An 11,942-nucleotide genomic window follows, 5' to 3' on the forward strand; every position below is an offset into this window, starting at 1 on the left:
TTTTGCTATTTGGCAATCGGAAAGTTCTTTCTCGGGGTTCATGTCTCATCGGAAAGTTGCATTTGCGCGTTCAGGCTTTGGCAAAGGTGGATTGCGGTTTTTTCTCCAACGGCAATCTTTGTCATATAGGGCTTATCTAAAAAAAAGAAAGGCTCCGCTCACGGGAGGGCGAATCACGAAGACCATTGAATTAAATACCTGTGCTACGTTCCCTTGTTGCTGTCGCTTGTTACATATACTTTAGGAGGAGGTCTAGTTGACCTGCTGCCTACCGGACAGGCCTATGTTGGGCTATTTGCTGCTCTCCAATACACTCGAGCGTCTCCTGAGGATTTGCTGGTGGCCAAGGCGAACTCTTTGTCATCTGGCTCATCTTGTTACGTTAGGGTAGCTGCAGCGGCGCCATCTTCAACGGGCGTGGTGGTGTTATCATCATCAAGAGGCATGTTTCCTCCTTCCATGTTCTTCAGCACCTTGTCCAGCTTCAGGGGTTGGTATGGTTGGGTGGACGACCCTGAGCCAGGGCACCAACGCATATTCGGCCAAACTCCATCTGTGATCGGGCCCTTGCAGCTAGACGCCTTGACAGAATCCACCTAGGGATCCTTTTCCAGGTCTTCCAGGCGTTTGAACATACCGACGTGAGGGATGCCTTCTTCCCACCACTCCCCCATCTCATCGTCGATTTTGAAACCAAACCTTTCCCAGAACGGGACCACCTGCTTTTGAGCATGGACACATACGAGGCCATTCCACTTCAGCAAGGACGTAGGGTCGGCTGCGGCTGAGGCCGCTGCTTCTGTGGCAGACATGTTTTTGGTGCTGGGGATTCAGGGGTTCAGCCTACCACAAGTCACGCACAGGCCTTTCGGGTGGACATGCTTACGGGTTAAAATAGGTCGGGTGCTTCCTCAGAAACTCCAAGGCTTGCTGAACCAGCAGACTGCCAATGGACAACCCGCGGGCATTGCGAATGACTGCCAACCTTCCAAGCTTCACGTAAGGCTCCTGGCCATCGTGAAGACTGGTGGGCCGGTCAGGCATGTCCGGCCGATATGCAGCGATCCTCCTCCTCTCGCTGGTCGAAAGCGACCGCAGTGCCTGCAGGTCGGCAGGACCTGCACCCTCTCCCGGCGTTACGATACCCCACGACAGCGCCAGCTCGGCCTGGTTCACCAGCTTGCCGTCCAGGTATCTGCCGCCCGGCCTCGGGTGAGGCGGGTGAGGGAACGGGACGCACCTCAGCGTGCCGGTGGGTTCTGCACTGGGCTGACCACCCCGCGATGCATGGATCTGGCCTGCGTCTACCCCGCCGGTCTCGCTCTGCCTTGTCGCCCCCTTGCTTGCATAAGTGACCCAATGGCAGCTGCGTGGGTCGTCGTCGTCCATCTCATACTCGAGACAAACCCCCTGCTCTCGCACAAAGACGTCCTCCCGGACCTTCATGGCATCTATGAAAGTCTGCGATATGGCCGGGGGCTGCTCGGAAGGGAGCTTGTGGCGGTCATAACCCGTGTAGTCGGTCGGCTCTTGGAACCTGCAGAAAGTGGTAGGGGTGGCCGCCATATTGGGATGAACCTGGCGAGTGGCCGGCGATGCACTGGTAGTTCCAGTAGTGTGTGTTTTTTGGGGAGTTATCGGCAGTGGCAATGGCTTGTCTGCTGATTGATAAATTGGAGGGTTCAAGTCATATCAATACGGCTACCAAAGAAACAGATGCCTTATCTTAAAAATCTGGTTCTATCCGATTTTTTCGTGAGATACTTTTGTCGGAGCAAGCTCTTGCAGCGATTTACTAATTTATTTTCCATCATTTTGTCTATTCTGCAAAGTGGTAGTAATCTAGCACGCGAGAGAGGGGTTGTGCCTCCCTGGCTGACTGTCTAAGAGATGAATTGCATTAAATGGAAGGAGTAGACCTGGAGAATGTAAACAAATATCAGACCTTGCGGTTAAGGGTAATCGATGAAAGTTTCTCTAATTGAGTTTTTTTCAATTTCTCTTTATTTGTTTAACTTTTTTTTTTTCTCTTCTTTTCTTATCTTGTGGCACCAGCTACCCAGTCAGGCGTTTCACCGATTGCGGCTCCGAAATTCGGCTCCGGGATTGATCTTACAGGCCATAACCCCGCCGGCGCCGGAACCCGGATCTTTGGGTCGTCCAACCTGAATTTTTCGTCTTGGTTACCGCACCCAAAAGCAAGAAGAGACAGACAGCCCAACTATTCCCAGCACTAACCAATGTACTGGATCTTTGGCTCATCTGATGTTAAAACCATCTATCCCAATCAAGGATCATGTGAATACCCAACTACATAGGTATCTGACCTGCACTAGATTAATTAGAGGCAAGGGCGTACGCAGGCGGAGGACCGTTCGTCAGTTCGCGCATGCACCAAACATCAAAGTTCGTCGCAATCATCCGAAACCCTGCCGCGGACAGATTGCCAAGTCAGTGCTCCCCGCCCATCGTCACTTTATAAGATCCGGCCTGATTCTTTCCTGCTCCACTTGATCACCCGGTGACGTCTCCTGATGTACCGCACTGGAACTGGGTCTAGAATAGAAGTAGGCTAGACCTTCCCCGCATGTTGTCAAACGGAAAAAACCTCCGTCTCTTTTTATCGAAAATCGAACCTGTTTCGCCTGCCTCACATGTTAGAGCCAAGATCTGGAGTGAACTGACAGACACACATAAAAGCCCATTGAAAAAATAAAAAATAAAAAAAATTGTCAGCTCCTACTGGTCCGCTTTATAGACCTGCCAAGCACCAATCTCGACGATTCGCAACAACCAATAACGCCACCATGTCAGTCGACAACAACTTGGTTGGGAGGCTTGCGCTCATTACCGGTGCCTCAGGAGGGTACGTATTTATTCATATTGTTCTTATATCTGAAAAAAAAGAAATATGAGAAAGAAGCCCAAGCTGGCCATTCTCTATTGAAATAACAACACTTGCAGTAAACTGACAAATACCTCCAGTATTGGGGCAGCCATCGCCAAGGACCTCTGGGCCCACGGTGCCAGTCTAGCCCTCACCTACTGGAGCAGCCGCGAGAAGATCGATGCTCTTGTCGCCGAACTGGAGAAGTCTTCGACCAGGTCCAACACCAGGATTTCGGTTCACCGCATCGACATGGGCACCCCCAACGACCAGGACTTTGACCTGCTGTTCCAAGAGATAGTCCAACTGCAGGGCCAATCCCCCAGCATCCTGGTCGCCAACGCTGGCTACGGCAAGCGCTTCACGTACATTGAGGACATTGAGCTGGCCGAGTTCGACTACATGATACGCGTCAACCTGCGTGCCCCCTTCATCCTGGCCAAGAACTGCGTGCCCGACATGGCCAAGAACAAGTGGGGAAGGCTCATCTTCATCTCCTCCATCGCGGCTTACGGCGGCGGCATCAACGGACCCCACTACGCTGCCAGCAAGGGCGGAGTGACGAGCATGATGCGCAACCTGTCGGCCAGGTACGCAAAGGATGGCATCACGGCCAACGATGTGGCGCCGGCCATGATCGGTGACACGGGCATGATCCCGAATGCGAGGTCCGTGGAAGGCACACCGGGAGACGTCAGGAATATTCCCGTTGGCAGGCTTGGTTCCCCGCAGGAGGTGGCCAACACCGTGACGATGCTGTGTCGGACGGGGTACCTTACCGGTCAGAGCATCGTATTATCAGGAGGTTTGAAATGATCTTGGCAGAATTCCGAGCTGGCACGGATAATGAAAAAAAAAAAAAAAAGAGTCGTTGGTTTGATAAAATCAACAGCTTCTCTTTTGATATGCATGGAATATAAAGCTGAAGATAAAGAATTAATTGTTTAAACACCAGGTTGGCTGTAGAAACTGATGGAATATACAAATACCACGAGAGACCAATAGGGACAGGCATATATGCTCACTACAGACACCATCTGAAATCGGGTGACGCAGGCCCATCCCTCAGCTTCTCAGTCGGCACATCCTGAGGTCTGACCTTTACGCCCTGGGCCTCGTCCCTCCTCTTGTTGTCCCACATCATGTACAGGCCGAGCACGACGGTCAGGACGCCTCCGACGCCGCCAAAGGCCGCCGTGGTGACCAGAGCAGGCATATACTTGGGGGCGTCCTTGTTCAGGAAGATGTTTGAGCTGACCACGCCCATCATGTTGGCCACGGGCACGGCCACGCTGGTGAGGACGACGCGGCGGCCCTCGTGGGCGATGTTGTTGTTGTACAGAACGTCGAGCAGCACCGACGGCGCCGAGGTGCCCCACGTCATCATGAAGGAGGCAAAGTACGCCACCATCTGCTGGCTGCCCACGACGTCGTCGAGGCTGGCGTAGACGACCATGCCGATGAAAGTGAAGAGGAAGCCCAGGGCGACAAAGGGGAACCGCAGCCTGGTGTAGTCGGACGCGAAGGCCAGCACCAGCAGCATGACGGCGCCCGTGACGTTGGGCGCCACGGTGTACAGGTTGGTCTTGGCCGGCCCGAAGCCGAGGCGCTGGACGATCTGAGGCAGGAAGAGCTGGACCGACTGCAGCGGCACCCCAAGGCACATTTGGATGGCGAGGATGAGCCACGAGGTCCAGTGCTTGAAGATCTTGAGCGAGTCGCGGATGTTGAGCTCCTCGTTGACCACCGACGAGGAGTCCATCTGTATCCGGTAGTAGGCAAGCTGCCGCTCGTCCGGGTTCAGGAAGCGCGCCTCTCCCGCCGAGCGGGGCAGGTACCAGAAGGCGAAGAAGGAGAAGAGGACGGTGCAGGCGCCCTCGATGACGAAGAGGTAGCGCCAGGACTCGAGCGCCCCGCCCCTGATCTGGAAGACTCCAAACGACAGCAGGCCGCCAAAGGCGGAGGCGATGCTCTGCGCGGCGTAGAAGATGGCGAGGCGACGGGCAAGCTCGCCGCGGCGGTAGAACATGGTCTGGTAGTAGATGACGAGCGGGAAGAAGGCGCTTTCGCTCATGCCCAGGAGCCAGCGCAGCGCAAAGAGGCCGCCAAAGTTGTGGCAGACGACGACGAGCAGCGTGGCCGTGCCGAAGCAGAACATCATGATGGGGAGCACGCGGCTGGGACCGAACTTCTTGCCGGCGATGCCCAGGAACGGGGCCGTGAGCACGTAGGGGATGAAAAATACGGACAAGAGTATGTTGTACTGGTTCCCTTCGAGTCCGAGTGACTTCTCGAGGCCGTTCGTCTTGGCGTTGCCCAGGTTCGACTTGTCGAGACTGTTGAACAGGTACATGATGGAGAGTACCGGGAGCAGCCGCAGGTCGAGCTTCCACACCAGGGCTCGCTCTGACTGCTTGTCGATGTTGAAGGAGCCAGAGGCAGCGTTGGGAACGACATCGGCATCGTTTATGCTGCCTGCCTTGGCGCTGGCTATCGTGTCCTTCTCCAAGTCTGCCTCTTCGGTTTGAGGTGGCTTCGAGACCTCGCGTGGGTCTGAGACTGTAGCCATTGTTACGTTAATGAGGTAGAGGTAGAAACTACCTTAGCTAACGAGACAGCTGAAGCAGGCGGCAGTGAAACTATTTCGTCTCTGGGCTTTCAGGTTGCACGTGGAGGAAACGAAGGTATAGCTCAGTGGTCAGGTATATAAGGAGACCCTTTTTGGTGAGCATTGGTCCAACAGAGGCTCAAAGTCTTGTCACTTTTATCACCTCTGTTTTCCATAGCACTCCCACGGTATAGCGCCTGTCAAAAGTTGCCCCTCCCAAGAAGGAGGAGATAGGAACGAGATGGCTATCGTGCGACATGGTATGTCGCCGACTGGGTCCAGCCTTGTGCGCATGCCACTACCGTTTCTAGCGTCCCGGCACTGAAGCCACCCACTACTGTACAGTACTATACATACGAAGTAGGTAGTGTGAAAGGTACAACTCCGGGGAGTGCAGCACTGATAGCAAGGATGACATGCAGAAGAGATGGAGCCACTACGGGGGAGCGGGAAATCGAGGTTGGGTCGAGATAAGAGATCAAATGGCAGGTCGAGTAATTATCTCCAGTAGCGCACACCTACATACCTCACCTATCTTTGGGTGGGGGCAAATGGCAAAAAAATGTGCCATGGTTTCTGGCTGGCAACCATGTTAGCAAACCGTCGGCTTTCATCTGTTGACAACCTGAACATGATTCATTACCTATACCTGATAGTAATCGAATCAGTAGAGATGAGAAACCCCTGCAATCCCAAGCTACGGCACCAAGTCCGGTCTACCTGCCAAGGGGAGGGTTTGAAGGAAGGCCTCCTATACCGGCGCTGCCAAGTCGGGGTCGACTCCGCACCATCGGCGGCCCTCTCCGCAGTTTTTTTTTTTTTTTTTTTTTTTTTTCTCTTTTTAGCAGTTTAAGGGTAGACCAAAATCTAGGTTCTTTGCTAGCATGTGCGCCGTAGCGACAATATCAACTTGTGCCCAATTGCACATTTGGTTGAACGCGCTCTGTCTATCGCGTATACACCTGCCTAGCTATGTCGGTACCTACCTTGCCCTAAATGCGAACTGTACTGTCTAAAAAGTCTCGGTTCTCCCGCGGGTTGAAATGATTGTGATTGTGATTATTCATGACTCGCAGCGTTGCAACCTTCGCTGCTGATGGCGTTTACCTCCGCTCGGCTCTGGTGACGGACGCACTCAACACTGGTATTATTGGGCAGTCGATGGGCTCAGATCTGTCAAGGAGAGGGGACTAAAAGGGTGGAAATCAGAAAAGAAGAAAGAAGAAAACCAAACTTCTTGGCACGAAATTCCTTTTTCACATGGACATGGACACGCCGTCGCGATATGCAGGATAGGTCAAGCCGCACGGAGGATTGACAGCCAGCAAACGCCTTGCCTCTGATCGAGTCAGTCAAAAGGGTCAAGTAATTTCAGCGGTGATTGCCCTGATCATGAAGTGCATGACCCCTTTATTGGTGCTCGCTTCCAAGACTTGGAGAAATCCACAATTAAAGTGAGTCTGGCTCGTATAAGCCACGGATTGGGGTTGCATTGATTTTTTTCTTCTTTTTATTACTTGATGGATTTATTGTAGAGCTTGGAGGCGAACTCTGGGTTGATTTGTCTCCATCCTCGTTGGTGTGCGCTCTGACCGACTGCAAGACATGGCGCGCCTTCTGTCTGTTTGCCTAGTTTTGCAGGGGATAACAGGCTCAACGGCATGCACGGTTGTATGAATAACAATTGGCGTTCGCGTATTTGCGTAATTACCATCCACAATTCGCTTCAAGACGTCAAGCGACCAAGCACCACCCTGCCTTGCTTGCTTGCCCCTAACAAGGAATCCCAAATGCTTTGATGCCGTAATAACCTAGTCAATCGCTTTGTTTTCTGGCTTTACAATTACGAAATATCAAATGCGCCAAGCACCCCAGCTTTAGGGCTGCCGTCCCGTTGTGTTGTGACGAATGGCTTGGAAGCCCCGAAAACCTGGGGTGACGGCGGCGACGAAACCCCAGACATGGTGGACTTGGCCCGCCTGTTGTCACATTGCCCACCGGCCTTGGGCGAAAAAGCTTCAAGGAAAATCCAATCTTATTATACAAATGCACCTAATTAGGCATTGACCGGACACTAATGGAGAAGGAGAAATATCACATCGCGATCTCATCGGATCCACAGTTCGTAGGCCTCGTCGCCCATAAGAACAGGACGATGTCAGCTATCTTACTTGCTTTGTCCTCAGCTGCGCCTCACCCAACCCAGTCGCTCGTTTGATGTTTTTATTTTTATTTTTTTACTTTTATTTTTTGGGTTGGAAATCGGCAATCAGCCGATCGGCAGTATGTTCGTCTCTACAGCCCTTGGCCTGACGCTCCTTGCTCGGGTGGTCGCTGCTTCATCGCAGACCTGTGACTACCTCAAGGCCAACACCAAGCTCCTGGTCGAGACGGACCGGTTCGCCATTCCCAAGGCCCCCTACTCCGCCGAGCTGGACGAGTACTGGTCCAAGGCATCTGCTGACCTTAAACCATCCTGCGTTGTGTACCCGACCTCGGCTGAGGAGGCCAGCCAGGCCATTCGCGCCCTGAGCATCGACGGCAACAACGAAACCTTTGCTATAAAGAGTGGTGGACTCAGCGCCAATGACGGTTTCAACAGTGTCAAGGACGGCCCTCTGATTTCCACTCGTCGCCTCACCGGTGTTCGCTACGATGCCGATAAGGGCCTCGTCCGTGTAGCACCTGGCAACCGGTGGACGGATGTGCAGAAGCAGCTGGATCCCTTTAATGTCACTGTTGCTGGCGCTAGGGTTGGCGAGGTTGGCGTGGGTGGCTACATGTCTGGGGGTGAGTTTTGTGTCGGCCGTCTGCCGTGTCAATATCAACGGAATACATGGCACACGAGAGGATTGTTGTGGCTAACTCTTCTCATCAGGTGGTTTCTCATTCCACAGCCCACGCTATGGTTGGGGAGTCAACTCACTCGCCGGTGTGGAGATTGTCCTTGCCAACGGAACTATCGTCACGGCCTCCAAGATGGAGCACGCCGATCTTTTCGCAGCTGTCAAGGGCGGCACCAACAACTTTGGCCTGGTGACTGCGTACATTATGGAAGCCATCCCGATCGGCCAGGTCTGGGGTGGCCTCATGGCTTTCACCGGTGGTGATGACAAGGCCGACAAGATGATGGCTGCCATTGCAAAGTTCACCAACGACTTCCCTAACCACCCCAAGGCCGGCATCATCCCTACGGTGCAGCTCGTCTTGTCAGGCCTAATCGAGCTCTGGGTGGTGTTCTTCTTTTATGACGGTCCTACCGTCCCCGCCGGTGTCTTCGACGACTTCATGGCTCTGAGCCCATTGCTCAACACCTGCAAAACGCAAAACTTTGCCGATCTTCTGGCTGGCAACTCTGCCATTGTTCTACGCGGTACCCGTTACAAGGTTGCCACTGAGACGGCGATCCTGCCTGACAATGCCCAGGACTCGGCCAAGGTGATGCGCGCTTATTATGACCACTGGGCCGCCACTTCCCGCGACTACAAGGGCGCATTTGGCCTCACGTCATCCATGGCCATCCAGTCGGTGCCGAAAGCCATGGCCGCTGCTGCCCGCGCGCGAGGTGGTGATCTGATCGATATGGACGACGACGTCAACCGCCTGATTTACGAGTACGATCTGTCCTACCTGCTGGCTTGGGACGATGATCTGGTTCACCGCGCCGCCATGGACATGACCGCTGGCATGAAGAAGCTCGTGGACGGCTTCGTCGCCGACGGCACCACTCCAGATGCTTTCCGCCCCTTGTTCGCGAACGACGTTTACCGTGGCCAGGACTACTTTAGCCGTCTGCGGCCCGAGAAGCGCGAGCTTGCTGCCAAAGTCAGCCGAGAAGTTGACCCAGCAGGATTGTTCCGCACAAGAACCGGTGGATGGAAGCCGTGAGCGACAGGAGTTGGATTTTGTCATTCTTTCGTCATGGAAGTGGCCTTGATCGAGGTTGTGACAAAGCTGTTCGAAGGGGTTACTTGTCCTACACAAGCATACCTTGTCATTGACCACAAGTTGTAATTCTGCTGCAACGGAAACATACTTTTTTGTTTCTCGGCGGCGAAGACAATAGAGTTAACACTTCAACCCGCAGCCTTGAACCCCCAAATTCTATATCCTCAGCAGTTGATAGAAACCCGGTTCCTTTACATTAAGCAACCGATGCCAACACTGATGGCGATCGTCTCGTACATGTTTAGAAGAGGTATACCAGCGCAAGCAGGACGATCGCGAGGCCGAGTACTGAGCCACCAGTGACGGCCGGCGCCATGGCTCCGGCAGAATTAGCAGCTACCCTCGCCTTGGCTTCGTCACTCCTCGCACCTGCGAGTCCATCATGGCCTAAGACGGTTCCAAGCTCGCCCCATTTGATATTGGAATAGGTCACCGAGACATTCGGGGTCTCCTTTCGGATCTTCTTGGGGTCGCCATCTGTTGGACCACAGGGACCACTATCCCCAGCGTCAAGCCACTTCATAAAGTCGTCCTCCGAGTTCCAGATGCTGAATATGAGCACCATTCCTCGGGCCATCGACTGTCCCGTCCCGACGATTCCACCGAGTCGAGTGTACGCCTCCGAGCCGTAGGTCTCGCAGAAATTCTGGTCCATTCCCTTCAGAGGGCTGATGGAGGCGTTGCTGGTATGAACGGCTTCGATGACGCGGCCGTCCTGGATGTATCTGCGGCGGATCTCCTTGAGCGGCCCGGCGCGCGCAATGTCACTGCCCGCGTCCGGATGCTCGTGCACGAACTGCGTGAGCACGGTGAAACGTTTGTTCGTGTCGATGGTCTTGCCCGGGCCATAGAAATCTTTGTCGCCGAGCTTGTACGGGTTTATCTGGCAGCCCGACTTGTCACAGACGCCGGCCTTGCCTTTACCGCACTCTTCGCCGGTGCACCTGAAAGATGATGGTTTGCTGCACGTGTGTGGCGTCAATGCAGTAGCCATGCGGTTTGCCTGAACAAAAGAGGCCAGGTCAGTGATAACCGTTCGGTCAAAGGGAGGGGCTTAGAAGCTGAGAGGTATTTTTCTGCGCAGACCTACCTCCCAGATGTCCATCTCATTGCAACATGCTCCTGGCGGAGGGTGTTCTAGGTTCGCCACGCCATTCTTGACGAAGTTGCTGTGTTAGTCAAAACCGTGGCAAATCGACCAGAGAGATGCCTGTCATTGGGGAGTCGCAAGCTACGTACGGTGAAGTTCTGATCTTGGAAACATTGCGCATCACATTCCCCCGTACCGTAAGTGGCGCCGGCAGGGTTCAAGTCACTCCGGGAACCGGAGACGTCCATCTCGGAGAAGTATAGCGCCCCGTTCATACCGCAGCCCAGCTGAGAAACGTCGACGTCAAAAACCAGCTCCATGTTGACGAGTCTCATGAGCTCGTAGTTGCGAGCATCCTCGGCCAAGAGATATACGCGGGGCGCGACCTTTTTGTACTCTGTGCCGTTGAAGCGGTATTGGTTCTATGAGCGGTCCGCGAAAGTCCATTTATAAGCAAAACATGCAAAATTATTATGATTATTTATTGTTTTTTTTTTTTTTTTTTGCGAGGTTGCCTTGGGACGGAGCAAGGCCAGATGACACAAAAACTCACCAGCTTCAAGGCGGTCCCATTGGTCCTCACTCCCAGACTCTCATAATCGACACCCTCGAGGACGCAGTTGCGTGTGCAAGTGGCCGGGTCGGGACACAGCGAAGTGCCAAAGGCGGCGGTGCAGGACATGGAGAAGTTGCCCTTGACGTGCGTCGGGCGGAACTGGACGTCGGCGACCACCTTGGTCTTGCGGACGACACAGCCATCCTTCTGGGTGCAGAACTGGGTCGGCAGATCCGGGTGGATCTCTGGGATTTCCGTGCCGATTTGCTGCCCCGTCACCACGGAGAGGGCGGCGATGAAGCATAGAAACGCAGCAGGGATCCCTGATTTCCGGGCCATGGCTTTTTTTGGGGGGGAGGGTTTTTGTTGTTGCACTTGTTGCCCCCAAAAAAGAAGGATTTGATTATTTTTGGCCAGCAGGAATGGGGGGCGGAGGGCCAAGCCAAGAGAACCCGCTCATGACAAATGTCCGGATTTAGGATTAAATATAAGACTCGCGCATCGGGAGCCATGTACAGTTCGTTCATGACAAGGTGTTGGCTCTCTCCTCCTCTCCTCTCTGCAAGACTCGTACGCTCGTTGGATTTCCGGATGCTATGTAAAGCTTAAACGGACCCCATTAGTCGTGCATTAATCCCACGGGGCCATGTTAAAACGCGGGGATGATGCCAAAGGGGATGCGCATTCGCATGTTTCATCATTGACTGATTAGGAAATGCTAGCACGGAGACTGGCGAAGCATGTTGCTCACCACCCGGCCACAGCCGGGCTGCCTTCTTGGAATGCCGTCATGGGCTCCAGGCAGATCAAACCGTGGAACCCTTTCAAAAATTCATGTGAAAAAGCTAATTCT

General features: G+C 53.8%; 6 protein-coding genes across 6 annotated transcripts; 2 read left to right on the forward strand and 4 right to left on the reverse strand.

Annotated features, from left to right (window-relative positions):
• Positions 1 to 377: 377 nt before the first annotated feature.
• On the reverse strand, positions 378 to 1,566 carry PpBr36_07146 (uncharacterized protein; the record flags this gene model as incomplete). The annotated part of the gene is made up of 3 exons (XM_029894284.1): positions 378 to 514; positions 638 to 822; positions 887 to 1,566. The coding sequence occupies 3 exons, from the start codon at positions 1,564 to 1,566 to the stop codon at positions 378 to 380; spliced, it is 1,002 nt and encodes a 333-aa protein (XP_029748361.1).
• A 1,241-nt stretch (positions 1,567 to 2,807) lies between these two features.
• PpBr36_07147 (uncharacterized protein) lies at positions 2,808 to 3,703 on the forward strand (the record flags this gene model as incomplete). The annotated part of the gene is made up of 2 exons (XM_029894285.1): positions 2,808 to 2,866; positions 2,986 to 3,703. 2 exons carry the CDS (start codon positions 2,808 to 2,810, stop codon positions 3,701 to 3,703), a joined length of 777 nt encoding a protein of 258 aa, XP_029748362.1.
• Positions 3,704 to 3,911: 208 nt separating this feature from the next.
• On the reverse strand, positions 3,912 to 5,456 carry PpBr36_07148 (uncharacterized protein; the record flags this gene model as incomplete). Its single annotated transcript, XM_029894286.1, has 1 exon — positions 3,912 to 5,456. One exon carries the CDS (start codon positions 5,454 to 5,456, stop codon positions 3,912 to 3,914), a length of 1,545 nt encoding a protein of 514 aa, XP_029748871.1.
• Positions 5,457 to 5,654: 198 nt separating this feature from the next.
• PpBr36_07149 (uncharacterized protein) lies at positions 5,655 to 6,086 on the reverse strand (the record flags this gene model as incomplete). Its single annotated transcript, XM_029894287.1, has 2 exons — positions 5,655 to 5,832; positions 6,031 to 6,086. 2 exons carry the CDS (start codon positions 6,084 to 6,086, stop codon positions 5,655 to 5,657), a joined length of 234 nt encoding a protein of 77 aa, XP_029748872.1.
• Positions 6,087 to 7,780: 1,694 nt separating this feature from the next.
• PpBr36_07150 (uncharacterized protein) lies at positions 7,781 to 9,383 on the forward strand (the record flags this gene model as incomplete). Its single annotated transcript, XM_029894288.1, has 2 exons — positions 7,781 to 8,285; positions 8,374 to 9,383. 2 exons carry the CDS (start codon positions 7,781 to 7,783, stop codon positions 9,381 to 9,383), a joined length of 1,515 nt encoding a protein of 504 aa, XP_029748322.1.
• A 301-nt stretch (positions 9,384 to 9,684) lies between these two features.
• PpBr36_07151 (uncharacterized protein) lies at positions 9,685 to 11,428 on the reverse strand (the record flags this gene model as incomplete). The annotated part of the gene is made up of 4 exons (XM_029894289.1): positions 9,685 to 10,446; positions 10,534 to 10,599; positions 10,683 to 10,955; positions 11,087 to 11,428. 4 exons carry the CDS (start codon positions 11,426 to 11,428, stop codon positions 9,685 to 9,687), a joined length of 1,443 nt encoding a protein of 480 aa, XP_029748321.1.
• Positions 11,429 to 11,942: the final 514 nt, after the last annotated feature.

Source organism: Pyricularia pennisetigena, chromosome 1 (assembly GCF_004337985.1).
Source record: "Pyricularia pennisetigena strain Br36 chromosome 1, whole genome shotgun sequence".
NCBI classification, from domain to species: Eukaryota; Fungi; Ascomycota; class Sordariomycetes; order Magnaporthales; family Pyriculariaceae; genus Pyricularia; species Pyricularia pennisetigena.